This window comes from Ovis aries, chromosome 9 (genome assembly GCF_016772045.2).
Source record: "Ovis aries strain OAR_USU_Benz2616 breed Rambouillet chromosome 9, ARS-UI_Ramb_v3.0, whole genome shotgun sequence".
NCBI lineage: Eukaryota > Metazoa > Chordata > Mammalia > Artiodactyla > Bovidae > Ovis > Ovis aries.
Genome location: NC_056062.1, coordinates 47,909,913 through 47,927,040, shown reverse-complemented (window position 1 = coordinate 47,927,040; position 17,128 = coordinate 47,909,913). Strand labels below are relative to the sequence as shown.

Sequence of the window (17,128 nt, the reverse complement as noted above, 5' to 3'; positions counted from 1 at the left end):
GATTCCTTCTTTTAAATAGTCTTCAGCAATTAATCATCAGTCAGTTCAGTCATGTCCGACTCTTTGCGACCCCATGGATTACAGCATGCCAGGCCTCCCTGTCCATAACCAACTCCCAGAGCTTACTCAAACTCATGTTCATTGAGTCGGTGATGTCATCCAACCATTTCATCCTCTGTGGTCCCCTTCTCCTGCCTTCAGTCTTTCCCAGTGTCAGGGTCTTTTCCAGTGAGTCCATTTTTCACATTAGGTGACCAAAGTATTGGAGTTTCAGCTTCAGCATCAGTCCTTCCAATGACCATTCAGGACTGCTTTCCTTTAGGATTGACTGGTTGGATCTCCTTGCAGTCCAAGGGACTCTCAAGAGTCTTCTTCAACACCACAGTTCAAAAACATCAATTCTTCAGTGCTCAGCTTCCTTTATAGTCCAACTCTCACATCCATACGTGACTACTAGAAAAACCATAGCTTTGACTAGACAGACCTTTGTTGGCCACGTAATGTCTCTTGGCCATAGCTTTTCTTCCAAGGAGAGTCTTTTAATTTCATGGCTCCAGTCACCATCTACAGTGATTTTGGAGCCCCCCAAAGTAAAGTCTCTCACTGTTTCCATTATTTCCCCATGTATTTGACATGAAGTGATGGGACCAGATGTCACGATCTTAGTTTTCTGAATGTAATCCAAGTCTATGCCCCGACCAGTAATGCTGAAGAAGCTGAGGTTGAAGAGTTCGATGAAGATCTACAAAGCCTTCTAGAACTAACACCCAAAAAAGATATCCTTTTCATTATAGTGGACTGGAATACAAAAGTAGGAAGTCAAGAGATACCTGGAATAACAGGCAAATTCAGCATTGGAGTACAATTAATCATGAATTAATATATTTGTTTTTCAGTATTTTTCTAGGCTCCAAAATCGTTGCAGATGGTGATTGCAGCCATGAAATTAAAAGATGCTTACTCCTTAGAAGGAAAGTTATGACCAACCTAAACAGCATATTAAAAAGCAGAGACATTACTTTGTCAACAAAGGTCTGTCTAGTCAAGGCTATGGTTTTTCCAATGGTCATGTATGGATGTGAGAGTTGGACAATAAAGAAAGCTGAGCACCAAAGAATTGATGATTTTGAACTGTGGTGTTGGAGAAGACTCTTGAGAGTCCCTTGGACTGCAAGGAGATCCAACCAGTCCATCCTAAAGGAGATCAGTCCTGGGTGTTCATTGGAAGGACTGATGTTGAAGCTGAAACTCCAATACTTTGGCCACCTGATGTGAAGAGCTGACTCATTTGAAAAGACCCTGATGCTGGGAAAGATTGAGGGCAGGAGAAGAAGGGGATGACAGAGGATGAGATGGTTGGATGGCATCACTGACTTGATGGGCATGGGTTTGAGTGGACTCTGGGAGTTGGTGATGGACAGGGGGGCCTGGCGTGCTGTGGTTCATGGGGTCGCAAAGAGTCGGACATGACTGAGTGACTGCACTGAACTGAACCTAATGTATTTGTGGAGAGATAAGTCATTCTTTTTTTTAATTTTTAAATTGATCAAATGCCATGCCTCCCAAAAGAGATGAGCATGCAAGTAACTGTACTGTAAATTTAAAACATAGGAAATTTGCACATCTAAAAATGGTATCCTTTTTTCTTCTTTAGAATGTCAAAGTCATGGACCCTCATTCTTTGCAAAAGGCCTAAGATGGAGCTGACTTTCTAATTATTGTCTCAAATAACTTCTTTCTTGTTTTCCACTTTGTGTCCTGGTCCTTCTGCGCCTCCTCCATAGCCCTCTCCAGCCACGTGGTGTTGGTGGGGATGAGCAGTCCTCTCAGGCAAGGACAGGAAGAAAAGTGAACAGTTCTCCCAGGAGGCCAGAGCTAATGGGGGTTTTGCGGATCTTTCAGCAGGGGCTGTCGATGCTAACCACGCGGTTGAGAGCTCCTCTACTGGCTTTCTGACCTCTTGGTTAACTATTTGTTTTTCCTCGTATTGATTAAAAAAAACAAGACACCAGCCTGTAACTCCCTATCAATTGGGGCATTGTTTTTTAAGAATCATACACATTTAAAATATATGATTTTAGGAAAAAACCCTGACTCTGGATTTGGTTTTACTTTGTAATTCAGGTAAACCAAATCATTGGTGATATTAAAACGAAGCCCTAAGAGGAGCGGCCAAGGTTTCCAGACTTCCGTTTTTTAAAAGAATATGAACACACATGTAAAGAATCACTCTAATAGTCCCAATATTATGCCATCTGAAATAAGAATTCTTATTAGTTATGAGCATCTAAAGACTAAAATACTTGAAGCTTTATTTACCTTTTGGCCACATCAAGGTACTCTCACTATTCAAAAAAACCGAAGCCATTGTTTTCCTTAGCATGTAAGGCAGAGACTATTTTTTCCTTAATCTATAGCATTCTCAAGTAAGATTTAAAAAGCCAGGACAACTTGATCGCCTGCAAGTATGAATCTTTACAGTAGAGAGAAACCTCCAGATTGTATACCTATTGACATGGCTTAATAAAAACATGTAGAAGAATGCTGCTTCTGGTTGTGTTTCCAATAGCAATGTGATTGCAGCACCCTGTGGATTGAGTTACCGATCCTTTGAATTCTGACCTTCTGTCTAAAACAGCTTTAGAGGTTATTCTTCTTTTTTTCTTTTCCGATTTGGGAGACTAGAGAGGGGGGAAAGTTAATGCTGTTTGAAGGAAGAAAATTTTTTTATAGGTTATTAGATTTGGGGTTTTTTATTTGTCCCTTTCTGGCAAATCCTTTGTTAACAATAAGACAGTCTCTTGATTCTGAGTGCTTAAACCACACCTCAAAATACATAAGGAGAATTGCAGTGCATTTTGAATGTAATTATTTCCCCGATGAATAAATCAATTGTTTATGATAGTTATTAAGATCAAAGCACTGTAACATTGGATAAATGAAATTAAGGAATACAAAAAGGAAGAAATTGATAGAACGGCCCATACTAAGATCAGACCCTTAGCTGCTCTTTTTATTATAAAGAAAAAGTTGGAAATATTTATAATCCTGCTTTAGGAAGATAATTCACATTTTTTGATAAATAATGAGGAAAAAATATATCTCCTGATTTGGCAATTTCACGTTAAAGGATTCATCACATTTTTGCCTCTGTTGACTATTTAATGTGTGTGCATGTGTGTGTGTGTTGAGTTGTTTCAGTCCTGTCCGTCTCTGCAATCCCAAGGACTGTAGCCCACCAGGCTCCTCTGTCCATGGGGTTCTCCAGACAAGAATACTGGAGTGGGCTGCCATGCCCTTCTCTAGGGATCTTCCTGACCCAGGGACGGAACCTGCACCTTTTACATCATCTCCTGCATTGGCAGGTTGGTTCTTTATCCCTAGCCCCACCTGGGAAGCCCATTTAATGTATATACTTTATTTTTGAACCAGCACACTAACTTGCAGTATGTGTTTGTAAATAATCAGATATTGTATAGTGATGATGTCTATTCTATACTGAATATACCATTCCAATATATCACACACCTTTCTAGATTTATTAACTTTACTAGATGTCATCTTGCTCCAAAATGATGATACAGCTAGGACACAATGATGTTCCAGTGCTCCATCTGCTGTTTAGTGGTAACTTTGATGGTGCTAGAGAAAGGAGGAAGATTCCAGAACAAATAGTGGGAGACCAGGCCAGGGTGAGGGGTGGGGAACATATTAAAAAAAAAACAACAACACAGGATTCATACAGATCAGCTGTTATGTGTTACAATGAATGAAGAATGTACATAAAATGCCTACCTTGCTGCCTGGCATGTAGTAAGCACTCAATAAGCACTAATTCCCTTCCTTCTTCTGTGAGACAGTCATCATTTTCAAAGAATTTAAAAACTGTGAACTTAGCTGTCATGAAACCTGGAAAACACAGAGCAAATTTCCAGATCCTCTTAAAGGTATTGGGAGGTGGTGACAAGATTGGTTTTGCCCCTGGCTTAGAGAAAAAAAAGTGGAAGAGACAACCTGGGTTTTCCAGGTTGCTTCATGTCAACAGAAATCCATTTTATAATGTGAGAAAGCAAAAGAGTTATTGCTCAGATTAAGCATATGCTTCCAAGACCAATTATTTACATATTTTTGGCAGAAGGAAGAAAAAGTAACTCTGCTATTTGGGGAAATCAGTTGATTTTAAAATAGAAAACCCAGTATGCCTTTTTTTCCTTTTAGATGAAGTACCTCTAGCATCCTGTTCTCTCATCTTAAAAACCTAATGCTTCTGTTATCATTATTAGTTTCAAGTACTGCTCAAACTTTCTAATTAAGAATAATAGTTTTTTAAAAAAACATCATCTAGGCAGTCATTACTACATAAGATAGCAAGTTTCTCACCCTACATAAATAAATGGTTATTATTCTTATGTAATAACCAATGTACTTATTAGGGGGCCAGGAAATAGGTTATATTTCCATATTGTGTTGGTATAAAGACTCTAATTTTTATTACGATAATTTTCCATGGTGCAGTGATTAGTTAGTAATTGCCTCCTTAAATTCACTGTTAAAAGCTATTCATATTGGAGTTTGAATGGGAAACATTTAGCAAAATACTGGTAGACATTCAGTTTGGCAGATTTAATATCATTCTTAAAATAAATAGAGGATGTTTTACTTGGTTGCGTTTCAGCAGAAGGCTACCGGGAGCAGGGCCCTCATTGCGGGTCTCGCGCCAGCAGGGAAAGAGTAGGTCATGGAAGTGGCCACTCCGCATGCCAGCAAGGATGGTAGTGTCAGCCATCCAGACAGTGTGCCAAAGGTTCTGTTACAAGCCAGAAATGTGGAGCCATGGCATGGACCATGAGAAAGAGTTATCTGGAAGCAGAAGCTCTGGAAGTACCAAATATTTTGGAATATTTGCTGTTCTACTTTGAACAGTTTCAATCACAAAATGTTGACTGTTTCCAGGTATTATTGATTTTAAGAATGTGGAAGAAATAATAACTAGGACAACACTCTTGAAGAAAAAGCATTGATTTTTAAGTGCTAATTCTATTATGTAATTTTCTGTACCATTATTGTTGAATAAGAATCTTCATAAAATAAAGAATGGTAGAAACAGAGAGGTAAAAGATGCTTGGCATCAGACTTGGTAATCACATGCATGGTTAATTCTAAGCTGATTTAACACTAAACACAAATAGAAGAAAAAATTTCTGAGTTTATCTTATACCGAAAACTGCAGAACTACTCAAGAACTTTATGATCATTACTGGAATGGAAAAGGGGAAGGGAAGAGGTTTTCAGCTTTTTTGCTTTCTCACTGTTTGTTCTATTTAATTGGATTAATCAACTGTTATATTCATATAGTTTTAGAAAAGTTCCAACTTACCTTTTCAATTGTTCTAATGGACCCTGTATTTTTTCTTTTTAAATTAGGCATATTTGCTTACTCTTGTAATCATGCTTTTATTCAATCTTCTCTGTTCATTGAACAGAACTAACAACTTCTGTCAACATTTCAGACTTCTGTATAACCAAGCAAATATCTATATAACCAGAAAACAGTTTGTTCTATATCAATATGATAAAGCTTGTTTGGAGATTTATGAAAGGTATCATCCTTATGAGGATATTCAAACATTTTGTTACAACTGGCTTTTCCAAATGTTTTCCTTTTCCAGATGAAATTTATTTTTTAGTGGGGTAAAGTCATATTAGTCATATTTTTAGTGGGATAAAGTCATTATTTTTTACTCCTATTCATAATGTTTATGTGTTGACATTCTTCTAGGAAATGTCAGATAGTAGGTTTTTTACTGTTATCTATCTGTCTTTACTAATAGTGGGTTTTCAGCAAATTTTCCTAAGTTCTGTTGTAAGGGGTATGATTTTGTTTAGGGAACACATTGGTCCTTAAAGTATATGGTTAAGTCATGAAATTATAGTTGTGAAAATTTAGAAATAGGAAGTTAACAGTATATTACCAACTAGATCTTCTTAGTAATGACTAACATTTTGGCTATCTATCAGAGGATAACTTATTTTGGTGTGAGTTATATGGTATTTATCATATATTTGTAGTAACCAGACAAAATTTATGGATAAGCATGTAATTGTTTTTAGGCCATCTGATTTTGCTTTAGGAAAAGGAAAGCATTTAAAAGTGGCATACGCTTTTGAAAAGTAAAAAAAAAAAAAAATCGTATACATGCATATTTTTTGTAGCCAATTACTAAGTTCTTTGTTATATAACTATGCAGCATGACCAATATCATATCAATTAGTGCTCACATTACAGTCATCATGCTTTTCATCGTCTTCTTCATAATGACATGTATCATTTTAAAGTGATTCGTTTGGTTATACAAATAAAAATAATTGAATTTCAATATAAAAACTAATGTGATATGATAAATTTGATTACTGTGTAGGCAATTATATATAAAAGTCAGATACTTTACATGATATTCGTCATGACTTCATAGTTTGTCTTCTGGATTTGCCAGTATAATCTTTCATGATCAGAAAAATAATATTTTATCTTTTCATAGCTAAAATAATTTTTAAACCATGGGAAGCATGGGCACAATAGCTTAATGTAAAGTTTCAAACACAGTTGAATTCTCCAACCAGCACCTCAAATTTTGTATTTTATGAAGCTTAGAAATAAATATGATAGCAAAAGCAGTTACTGTGCGGGTGTTCGCTATCATAGATTGAATTGACGTATCATTATATTTTATCTCACGGCACTGGAGTATTTTATTTTCTGCACATATACTTTAGTATATTAAATAACCAATACTTCTGTTCTAAGAAAGTTCTGTAGGTGGTAACATAATTCTATTTAGCTGCATGAACAGATCCAATAGCGATCAACTGATTTTTGACCTGGTTTCCCAAATATGGTAGATGGTTAGCCCAGGTTTCCTTGCTGGTACCATACGAAATGAAATCCTAGGTGCATTAGCAGTTTAAGCTGTCTGTTAGGTTTAACAGAATGTTCTCTTCTGAGGAATTTACATTGGCACCCTTTGTGGGGGGAGATGGGAAAGTCTATATTGAATTTTGGTCATTAGAAGCTTTTTGTTTTGTTTGCATCAGAACGGTGCTTTCATTTACAAATTAGCAAAGTAAAGGTAAGGTAAAATTGTGTCTATTTTTTTTACGAGTTGATGATCTGAAATGCATTATAAAATCATTTAAGAAGTTACTGTGATTTTAAAAATGTTTTTTTCATACCAAGGCAGGAGCCTTAATAAGAAGATACTTATTATTAATAATAGAAAGACTAGACCCATAGAATAGTATTACTGTCAGATACTTCGAAGGAAAATCCAAAGGGTATAAAGATTCCATTTTAAAGTACAAACTTGGTTATGGTGAGTGAGTAGTATCAAAAATAAACATTTATATTTTAATTATGATACAGGCTGGCAAATATAATAATTAGCCATGTAAGTGATGCCTTCTTTAAATATTTGAAATCAATGTAATGGTTAAGTCATTGATCTAATAACTGAAGTCATTTATTTGCCTAAAACATGATAGTAAGTAAATATTTTAATCTTTAATTTAGTTGTAATCTGAATAGCTCAGCTACCCAGGTGAGCATTATAGACTAGCATGCATAGATTGAATTTAGTTAGAATTCTTCTTAAAAAGAACAGACTGTAAGAATTCTAGATAAAATAAATCTTTTTCCCCCAAATCATTTTAAAATATCAACACTGAAATAGTATCTGGTTCATATCCAAAAAAAAAAAAAAAAATTGCTCCCGTAAAACTTGCCATTCTAGAAATCACTGCCGAGCTAACATCCAGGCTTTCATTGTTAAGCTGATATTGATGGCTTACACGTTTGCTTTTTCTCTCCCTTTACTTATTTAAAATAGAAATAGCCATACTAGTTTTCATTTTCCCCCAGACCTGTTGGTTGTTACATTCAGGGGAAAAAAAAAATTTTTTTTTTTAAAGTATCGATTCTCTAAATTTCAGGGCTTGAAAACAAGTTTTGGGAAACTATGAAAGATAACGCGAAACGGCTCCCCAAAGCTCGTAATTGGTAGCTGCTGTAGCAAGAGACGTGTGTTGACAGTGTCCCCTGATTCTCACACAGCTGTTTATTCAGATAGCATGGGGGCGCGTTCATTTACATAATAAATTTTTTGGGAGCAGCAAGGTTGAGTCAGAGAGAGCAGGGCTCCTCTCAATTGTTGCATTTAAACCAATAAGGTTAGGACAAGAGAATAGCTGTGGTTTGCGTTGCAAAAACAAAAAAAAAGCCCCGAGGCTCCACGGGCAGACCTACAAGGCTGCGCAAACAAACCGAGAGATGAGATGGTGCTGTTTCTTTGTCTGGGCTTCTCAGATGCTATCAGCTGCTGCCGTTTAGAGAACGAAAGAGCGCGGGGCTCAAGGCGCTGGCTAAACAGACCGGTGGGAGCTGATGGCTCCGAGTTTGGGGCGAGGTAGAAACTCTCCAGTGCCACTTCCGACTCGGAGCCTTCCTGTTGCCGTCCGGTGTGGCGGTTTTCTCGCCGGGGCCAGCGTGTGCGTTCAGTCGCTCGGCAGCCCGAGCCTGCAGCAGCGCCCAGGCGGCGGTCCCCGCGGCCCGGCTTCCCCCAGCGGACGCGCTCCGCTTCCAACGGCGCCGGGCTCCTCCGGGAGCCCTTAAGACCCTCTCGCGTCCTCCTCCAGGAGCAAAAACTATGTCTGGAATGGAGGTTTGCTAAACCAGAAAATTCGGAGGAGCCCAGGAAACTGGTGGATGCAGCAGATGTAAAGCGCTGTAAGTACAAGCTGACTGTTTGAAAAATTGTACTGCGTGACACCAGCTGTCCTGTGGGCAAAGCCCAAGATAACAAGAGCGCTTTGAGTTATTGTTTTGATTTGTTTTAAAAGAAAAACATTAGGGCGTGGGGAAGATTATGACACTTTGTGCCCAGTGCTTTATGGGCCACTGGGCTCCATCATAAAAGTATACGTTCTTAACCCCCAATTTAACTGAGCGATTAGAATCATTAAGAGGTAATTAGAAATTAATTGTTAACAATGACTTGTTGCCTTATATGTAAAAAAAAGTTTCTTGCAGGGCAATACTCTTGTAAAGGGATCACTTCATATCTCTCTTCTGCACAAACCTCAACTATTACTATGTGATATTGATGAAAGCGGTATCTGTCTATATCCATTTTAACACAGAGATAGCTTTTCCTACACATTTTGGGTGGGTTGGAGAAAAGGAGGAAGGAATTAACATTTTCTAAGGACAACAGATAACAAAAATAAATTGAAACCCATTTTTAAGGAAGGAAATCCTTTTGTTTCAATACACAAATTTCCCAAACATTATATTAAACGGGCTCATCTTCAAAAGGTGAAATAATAAACATTTGCAAATTAAGATATTTCTCACTTATTGACACTTAATAGGACTTGAATGGACCTGGAAATTAAAAACAAGGTTCTTCAACTTTTGAATTACCACTTAAAATATTTGTCATTCAAAATGAATGTATGAATTGCTAATGACTCATGGGCTTATATTTCTTGGGAGGAGTTTTTGAAACATTTAAGCACAGCTTTTGCAGGAATTCCATAAATTCAGAGCTGTCACTGAATGTAGGCAAGCGTTTTTATGTTTCATTTCTTAAAATGACAAGGGTACAAAAAGTCTCTAGTTAAGGACACAGTGAAGTTTTATAGTCTGGGGATTGTTTTTTTAATGTGTCTTTTCAGAGTAGGTTTTATTTTAGGCGTGTGCAAGTTTTTTTGCCCACTGTTTGAGATTTGAAGATATGCACGCAAAAGTCATGTTTTTCTGCATTATCAAATATTTGATATTTGACTTTGTCGCAGCTTAAGTTCTCCTAAGGCCCGAAGTGTTCAGTAAGTGAGCAAACAGCCATGGATTTTCAATCCTGAAAATTCTTCGCTGTGACAGAGCAGCCTGATTGAGCCAGTGTTCAGTTTTAGAACAACTGTTCAGTTTTAGAATGGTAAAGGGAAGTCAACTGCTCTGGGTGTTTGATAGATATAATCAATGATTTTCTCAGAGTTTCCTCTTGTATTTGGAAATTTATTTTGTAAAGAATATCTTAAAAAAAAAGAAACTTGCCATGAGAATAAACCCCGTCTTCCATTTAATCAGTCATCAGAGTATTATTGATACATTCAACATCTTAAATGCTAATTTTAAAAACAGTCCTTGAAGACTGTAGGTAGAATCAGTCTTTTAAATATGTACTTGTTTTTGTTTTCCTAGGAACTCTATTTTGTCCTTTTTAAACGAGATACTTTAAAAAGTGATACAGTGTATATCACTAGAAATCAGGAGTTTTAAAGCATTCATTTTATGGAGTCTTTGATAAAGAAGGAGATAAGTATTAACACTGAAAAGACATCTATCTGCCTTTTCTGAAAGTTCATTTCAATTTTGGGTTTAGACTTTTATTACATCATTGACACCATGGTAGGAAATATTGATTGAGGAACATTGTAGCAAGAATATATTCTGATTTAAAAGCAGGTTTCTGCCTAAGGCACCTTTTTTTTCCCCCTCTATAAAATACATTCTGATTAGAAAATTGCCATTGTCTTTCAAATTTGGGAGTACTCACGTTGATCTGTGGTTGGGCAAAACTAGCTTGCCTGCCAACTCTATTTATTTAGATAAGTTCAGTACTTTCACTTTGAAAATTTCTTTTGAGTTAAAAAAGTTTAAAATTATAGTCATTTTATAAAAATTGCTTCTAGCAAGCAAAAGAGCCAATGGAAAACCCATAATTTAGACAAGTACCTACATTTTATTTGCTCTCTGCTGTTGAGATTTAGAATCCCTTTCCATTTACAGTTTACTTTTCACAGAACATTATTAACTTTTTGGCTTCATACATGATCTTCTGTCAGATGCTTTTGATTTGTAATTTAGCAAAGTATAATAAACAGTGCAAAAGTCATGAATTTTGCTCTGCATCCTGAGCTCTGTGGTAGGGAAAAATGTGATAAAATGTGTACCTTAAGTCTTGTTTGATGATCTCTCAAAGCAAGTTTGCCTTCTGGAAATAATTTCTGGGGTTGAAGAGCATGGTATTAACAGATTTAATGTGGCTATTCAATGGATTGGCGAAGTACTATGTGAGGTTTAACAAAATGAGAGAGACAAATTGAACATCAACAAAAGTTACATCTGTGAAGAATTAGAAATTTAATTAGAAAAAAAGGCAAACTTAAAAGACCTCATTAACTAATCAGAAGTCAAAGTTACTAGTTGAGGATTCTTGAATTGAAATTCTAAAAAGTTCTTTTTTTTTTTCCCTCTCTGTATTTTCACAGCTCTGTCAGTACGCTACTTGGGTATTCTCTACAAAGAGTTTTAAAAAGCATTAAAGTGAAATGACTTCATTGTAATCTAAGATGACCATTTATAATGTTATGGGAAATATTTTTACACTCCTAGGAGCATTTGAATTAAAAAATACCAGATTAGGAGGAGACAAGGAACATATTAGGTTTATGGATATAAAGCAGAGAACATGAGCTTACTGAATGCCTAACAGCATTTTTCTAAAAACCATGAAATTTTTTTTTTCTCTTTTGAATGGAAAGGTGCCTAATTAATTATTTTTGCAGCACGTTATGTTTTGAGACCTTGAAAACCCAGAACCTTCCAGAGATTTTGGCAAACATAAGAGAAAATCAGCGCCAATCAGAAATAGGTGTTCTTTTTAGATAAGTCATTACAAGACCATGTTTCCTTACTGTGCTGTAATCTTGTACTACACATAAAAAACTAAAAGCATGTGAAGTGTAGCATTTTGTAAACTGTAACTAATTTTGCTCACATCTGTGTCTAATTGTTGTCTGCATTCGCATTCTTGAGAGTAGATTTATTTTTCCTGGACCACGATGTGGATTCAGCTGACCAACCTAAGTGAGGATTAGTTGTTTTAAAGTTATTTTGATTAAAGAGTCATTTTTAAAAACAGTAACACACAACACATGGTTTAAATAATCCTTGAGACACAAAAGAATATCTGAAGTATACTTAATGAAATGAAGATCATGGATGTGGAATCAAAAGTTGTACAAAGTACAGTAAAAGTCTAGCCAGCACACAAAAAAAGTATGTTGTGAAAATGCATTTGTTTTCAGTGAGAAAACGTGTTAGAGTAATTCCTGTTTTGAAGCTCATTTTTTATTAACAGATTTGACTTTGAAATTTAAAATAGAATAGGTTAAACCTCAAATAAAAATATCAAACTTTGAAAGTATACAAGGAAACTAACCTTACGTTTCTAAAATTATAGTATCTAGCCAATGTTAAAATAGGAATTATTTTAACGTGTAATAGAAAGGATGTTTTACATACTCTTTCACATAATTAAGCCAAGAGAGTTCTTAAAATGAAGTTAGTTCTCACCTATAATTTATTCCAGGTGTATAAAAATGGAAATGGGGGAGAAAGGAAATTTATCCTTGAGGTATATCACTGTAGTTTCTAAATGGAAACATTTTACTCTTGGGTGAGAAAATTTAACAAAAAATTGCAGAAGGCTGTTAGCGTCAAGTGACCTACCTTGCAGGCATTCAAATACTTTTCATTGAATACGCAGGCATCTCTTTCAAATTATTTTGCCTCCTGCACATATTCTCAAAAAGTAGACCTAGGAATTTCATGTAATATTAGACCAAGATATTTAGACTTTAATGATGCTTTTATTCCTGCCAAAAGGTAGTACTACTTAATGTCATAAATCATAATTAAAAAAAAACAGGACTCAATAGAAGATACTTGGTTGGATAACTTTTATGCCATTTGAGATGCTTCAGGTTTTTCATCTTCGCTCTGTAACCCTAATTGATGTCTGTTCCGGTTAAATGAAAATGCACATCAAAGATCGAGATTTCTGAGTCCTTTTAAACGTTATGCAGAATGTTCTTTACCTTAGAGTCAGGCATTTGCCTGAGCTGGTGAGCCAGCAGCCCACCCTCACCTGAGTTTATCACCTTGCTGCCTCCGGAGGACTAGCAAAGCCTGCAGGCTAAGTTAGTTGTTCAGTAAAAACCCAAATATAGATTCCTCTGGGGACAAAAGAGACCAGAACTCTGGCCAGCTGAGATACTGAACTGATTATTCAACTCTCCATTCTCTCTCCTGATTTAAAAGATGGAAAATTAAACAGAAAGGGAACTGCTCTGGCTATTTCACCAGGCGGGCATGGATTTCCCTTGAACTTAAACATTCACTGAATTTTCGGTTTGCTTGGGTGAATGAGTGCAGGGCTCCATGATGATTAAGAACTTGCCTTGGGCCATTTCTCCTTGAGTCTGGCATAGCCTGCAAGTTGCCCAGAAGCCGTTTGGAGTAAACTGTTCAATGACAAATAGTAAATATAGGACAAAACCATCACCATGAGGAGAAACACTGTCAGGAGTCAAACTCATGGGCGGGAACTCTGTTTCAGCTGGTGATAGCAGAAGATGAAAGATCTGAGGATGCTGGAGGGTTAATGCTTGAACTGCTGCTGTGAAACATGCTCATTTTGCTAATAGCTATCTTTTTTCAAGTACCTTTTCCAAGCTGCCTGGGTAAGGCTGCTTTGCATGTTGATTGGGGGAGGGGTAATCCCGTTTGCAGCTGTCATAGGCCAGTGATGAATCACTATCCCGTCATTTGGCTGCCTCCCCCCTCCCCCCAACAAGGGGAGGAGGAGGGTAGACCTGGAGGAGGAAACAACAGTGGAGACCTCAACTTAAAGACAATATGCCTTTCACCGCTGCAGAATCCTCCCTTTTCTCTTTTGGTTAAAAGAGAGCATTGTCGTCCTGAGCCATGTGCTCTGTATAATTAAGAGCTGACACTGAAGCAGAGTAACAACAGCTTCTAATTTTTTACCCCTGATCACAGGTGCAAACATCTCAAACCAGTTCAGATGTTGCTGTTTCCTCAAGTTGCAGGTAAGGATACTGTTGATATTTGACATTTGGGGAGATTACCTCTCTGTGACCCCCTATCTATTTTTGTCTAGTATTTCTTAATTATTTCTATTAATAGCCTTGGTTGGAAATTACTTAACAATGTGTGTGTGTGAGTGTGTTTGTAAAAGAAAAAAAGTTAAATATGTAGAAAGTGAAGAGGAGCCTGGATTTGAAAATGATTAGGGTCTGTACTTTCTGGGGTTAGGAAAACTCTGAATATGTATTGAGAATCAGGGGAGAAAAGTTGGATTTTTAAGCCATTTCTCATTTGAATCCCAAAAACTTGGGGGAAGTCAAAACTCACTTTAGAAGTAAAACAGTTCACGTTCTTTATTATAAAAGCTGACATTTGCAGTCTAAGCGCAACTTCCAAATTGACTAGCTTTTATTGACCCGGTGGGGGTGAGGAGCAGACAGTCTTAGCTTCATACATGTAATATTAATCCCCCTCTTTTTTTTTTTTTTTTTTAAAGAAAAACATAAAGTTTAACATAAAGTGAATAGGCCTTAGACTTCCAAACACTTGGCTGGCAGAGAACAGAATGGTATCTAGATGTGTTTTTAGTCACTTGAAAGAAATGGTCTCCTCTCTTCATTAAGAAAAGGTGAAATAGAAATGGATGGTTCTGCAGCTGTGAACATGAATAGGGGCTTCTATCTCCTATAGAGTAACTGCTGAGCCTAAGAACTTTCCGGGAAGATTTTGCTGTTTTGTGTTGTAAAAATCCCCAATTTGAGCAGGGCAATGGCATTGTTCTGATTTCCCCAAGTAGGTGACAGCTGAGGTATCCTGAGTGCTCATGTTCCTGGGCACTCACTGTATGCCGGCCTGATCCCTCCTCACTTGGGCTGGCTGTATGTAATCCACAAAGCAAACAAGTGAGCCGACATCAGAATGTTTTAATGCTGCATTTGTTTCAAGGGAAACAGAGGAACAATTAAGCAGTTTGCCAGAGTAAACACATGCATCAGGGCTATCTCATTCCCTGTCATTGGACTATAGGCTTCAAGTGTTTTATTTGGTTTGGAGACCCATTAAATTACAATTGGGTGGTAAATTATAAGGGAGTTCCTAGTGCTAATTTATTAGATGAAAGAGATTCCATACAAAAGTGAATTTTTTTTTCAATTTTACACTTTTGTGTTTTAGAAAAATAACACCTTAGGGTTCCCCCCGCCCCCCCATCTAAAAAGAAAAGTAGGATGGTCTGTTTTCTTTGATAATAAAAACAGATGGAATCATCTCATTAGATCTTGGCACTTGATGAGCTATTGAAGGAGAGAAAAAGAAATTTTTTTTAAAAAACCAAAACACTCCTTACGATATTTGGCTGGATAGGTATGGTCAGTGACATCTTTTAATAGTCCACATTTTGAAAGGATGGCTGAAGTGAAAATGTAAGAGGGAACTATTTGGAGTTGAAGAAAATAGATACAATGGGACTTTTGTGCGAATGTGTTTCAAAGGAGGTGTCAAGTCGTTAGCGCATTAAATAGTGGGGTTATGAATTTGGTACATCTGTCAAACGGAAGGCTTCTTGTCTTTAGGTCTATGGAAATGCAGGATCTAACCAGCCCGCATAGCCGTCTGAGTGGTAGTAGTGAATCCCCCAAACTCGATAACTCTCATATAAATAGTAATTCCATGACTCCCAATGGCACCGAAGGTGAGTGGCTGCCTTCTCACTGTTTACTTTGCACCTTGTTTCTTCATCACTGTACCCGGGGTTCCTAGGTGGCTATGATTTCAGTTGTCAAATCCGTGAAAATGCTCTTCCAGTTCTTGTTTAGGTCATTTGACGTATGAATCAGCATTCACCCTCAGTGAGGGGCTGATGTTGCTAGGTTATTACGCCATTCATAGACGGGTGTTATTTCAGAGAGATGCATATGTATATGCACAGTACACGTGTGTGTGTGCATGACATATTTATGCTTTGAGTGTGTTTTTCCTTTTCGATTTTTCTTCACAGCACAGGATCAATTGTAATTATTTTGCTCTATGAGCCATGAACATTTGAAATTATTTCCTTTATTTTACTTTCCCTTTGTTACTAAATATAACCCAATTTGTCTCAATGCAGCATTGGCCTGGAGTGTCACTAAATAGCAATAAAATAATTTGTGTGCCTAATATTCTTGTGACTTTCACCGTTAAAATATAAAGAAGTAAAAGATACTTACTGTTTACAAATATACAACCTTATCTGGAAGATAATATGAAATTCATTTACTTTGTAAAGATTAAGTATATATTTCAAACATAGTACTGTTCAATGATTTCTGTATAATGCATACAAATATTTATGTAAATTTCATGTAAGTAGAAATACCTATTTAAATGCATGTATACCTAAGTCTAAACATATAGGTAAAGCTATTTGTGTGTATCATTAGCTGGTGTGCATGTTTTTTTTAAGTACTATATTTTTAAAGCTTCATAGAAGGGTATGTTTTGTATTGTATCTATTTTTATTTTATTCTCTAGAAAATTTTCTTCTTTGAAGGTGATATTTTTGCTTATTTATTCCTTATCAAGCTTTAGGACCTTAGAGCATAAGTTTCATTAGACGTTCGATAGATGATTGATCTTAGAATTCCATGCATGAACCAAACCCTAATCATCATTTCTTAATCACCATGATGATCTTTAATCATAGTTCTTAAAAAACAAACAAAAAACCCCATGTCATAAAATTGTTTGTTTGGTGCAGTATTCCAGTATGTGTGAGGAAAGCCTTTTAAAGCTGATAATAATATGAAATTTCTGGTAAGAGATACAATAACAAAATCAGTTGTTTCTGATAGGAGTTAACTGGTAACTTTCATAGCGACAGTGATTGTTTTTACATGTAAGTAGTCTGTATTTTCCTTTTTGAGTAAATACCTTCACATTATGGAAAATGGTCTCTGTTAAAAGAAGAAACTTTGCTGACCTAGCCAAAAAGAAAAAAAATCTCTGAAAAAGGTTCATTTGTATGGGAAACTCTTCTCTGTCCATATCAATAGGCAATCAAAAAGAAATCTCAGTTATGTATAGGAAAGTCACTCTAGTGTTTAAGTAGGTTTTATAGAGCAAATAAGATAAAAAGCCAGCAGTCCTTCCTTTCTGTCCTATGGAATTTGGCTTCACATGTGAGCATGGCAGCTGTTGCTG

At 36.5% G+C, this 17,128-nt stretch overlaps 1 protein-coding gene across 14 annotated transcripts in view; it reads left to right on the top strand.

Moving 5' to 3' along the window:
• The window catches only part of EYA1 (EYA transcriptional coactivator and phosphatase 1), a 367,945-nt gene that overhangs the window by 180,620 nt on the left and 170,197 nt on the right, over positions 1 to 17,128 (top strand). For 4 of the 14 annotated variants that reach the window (XM_042254309.2, XM_042254306.2, XM_042254308.2 and 1 more), the window contains exons 3-4: positions 13,901 to 13,950; positions 15,520 to 15,638. In XM_042254309.2, the coding sequence (XP_042110243.1) occupies positions 13,901 to 13,950; positions 15,520 to 15,638 (169 nt within the window). Of the gene's footprint in view, positions 1 to 8,142; positions 8,780 to 13,717; positions 13,951 to 15,519; positions 15,639 to 17,128 lie in introns of those variants that run through there. The other 10 variants (XM_060393799.1, XM_060393797.1, XM_060393798.1 and 7 more) reach the window with 5 other exon arrangements.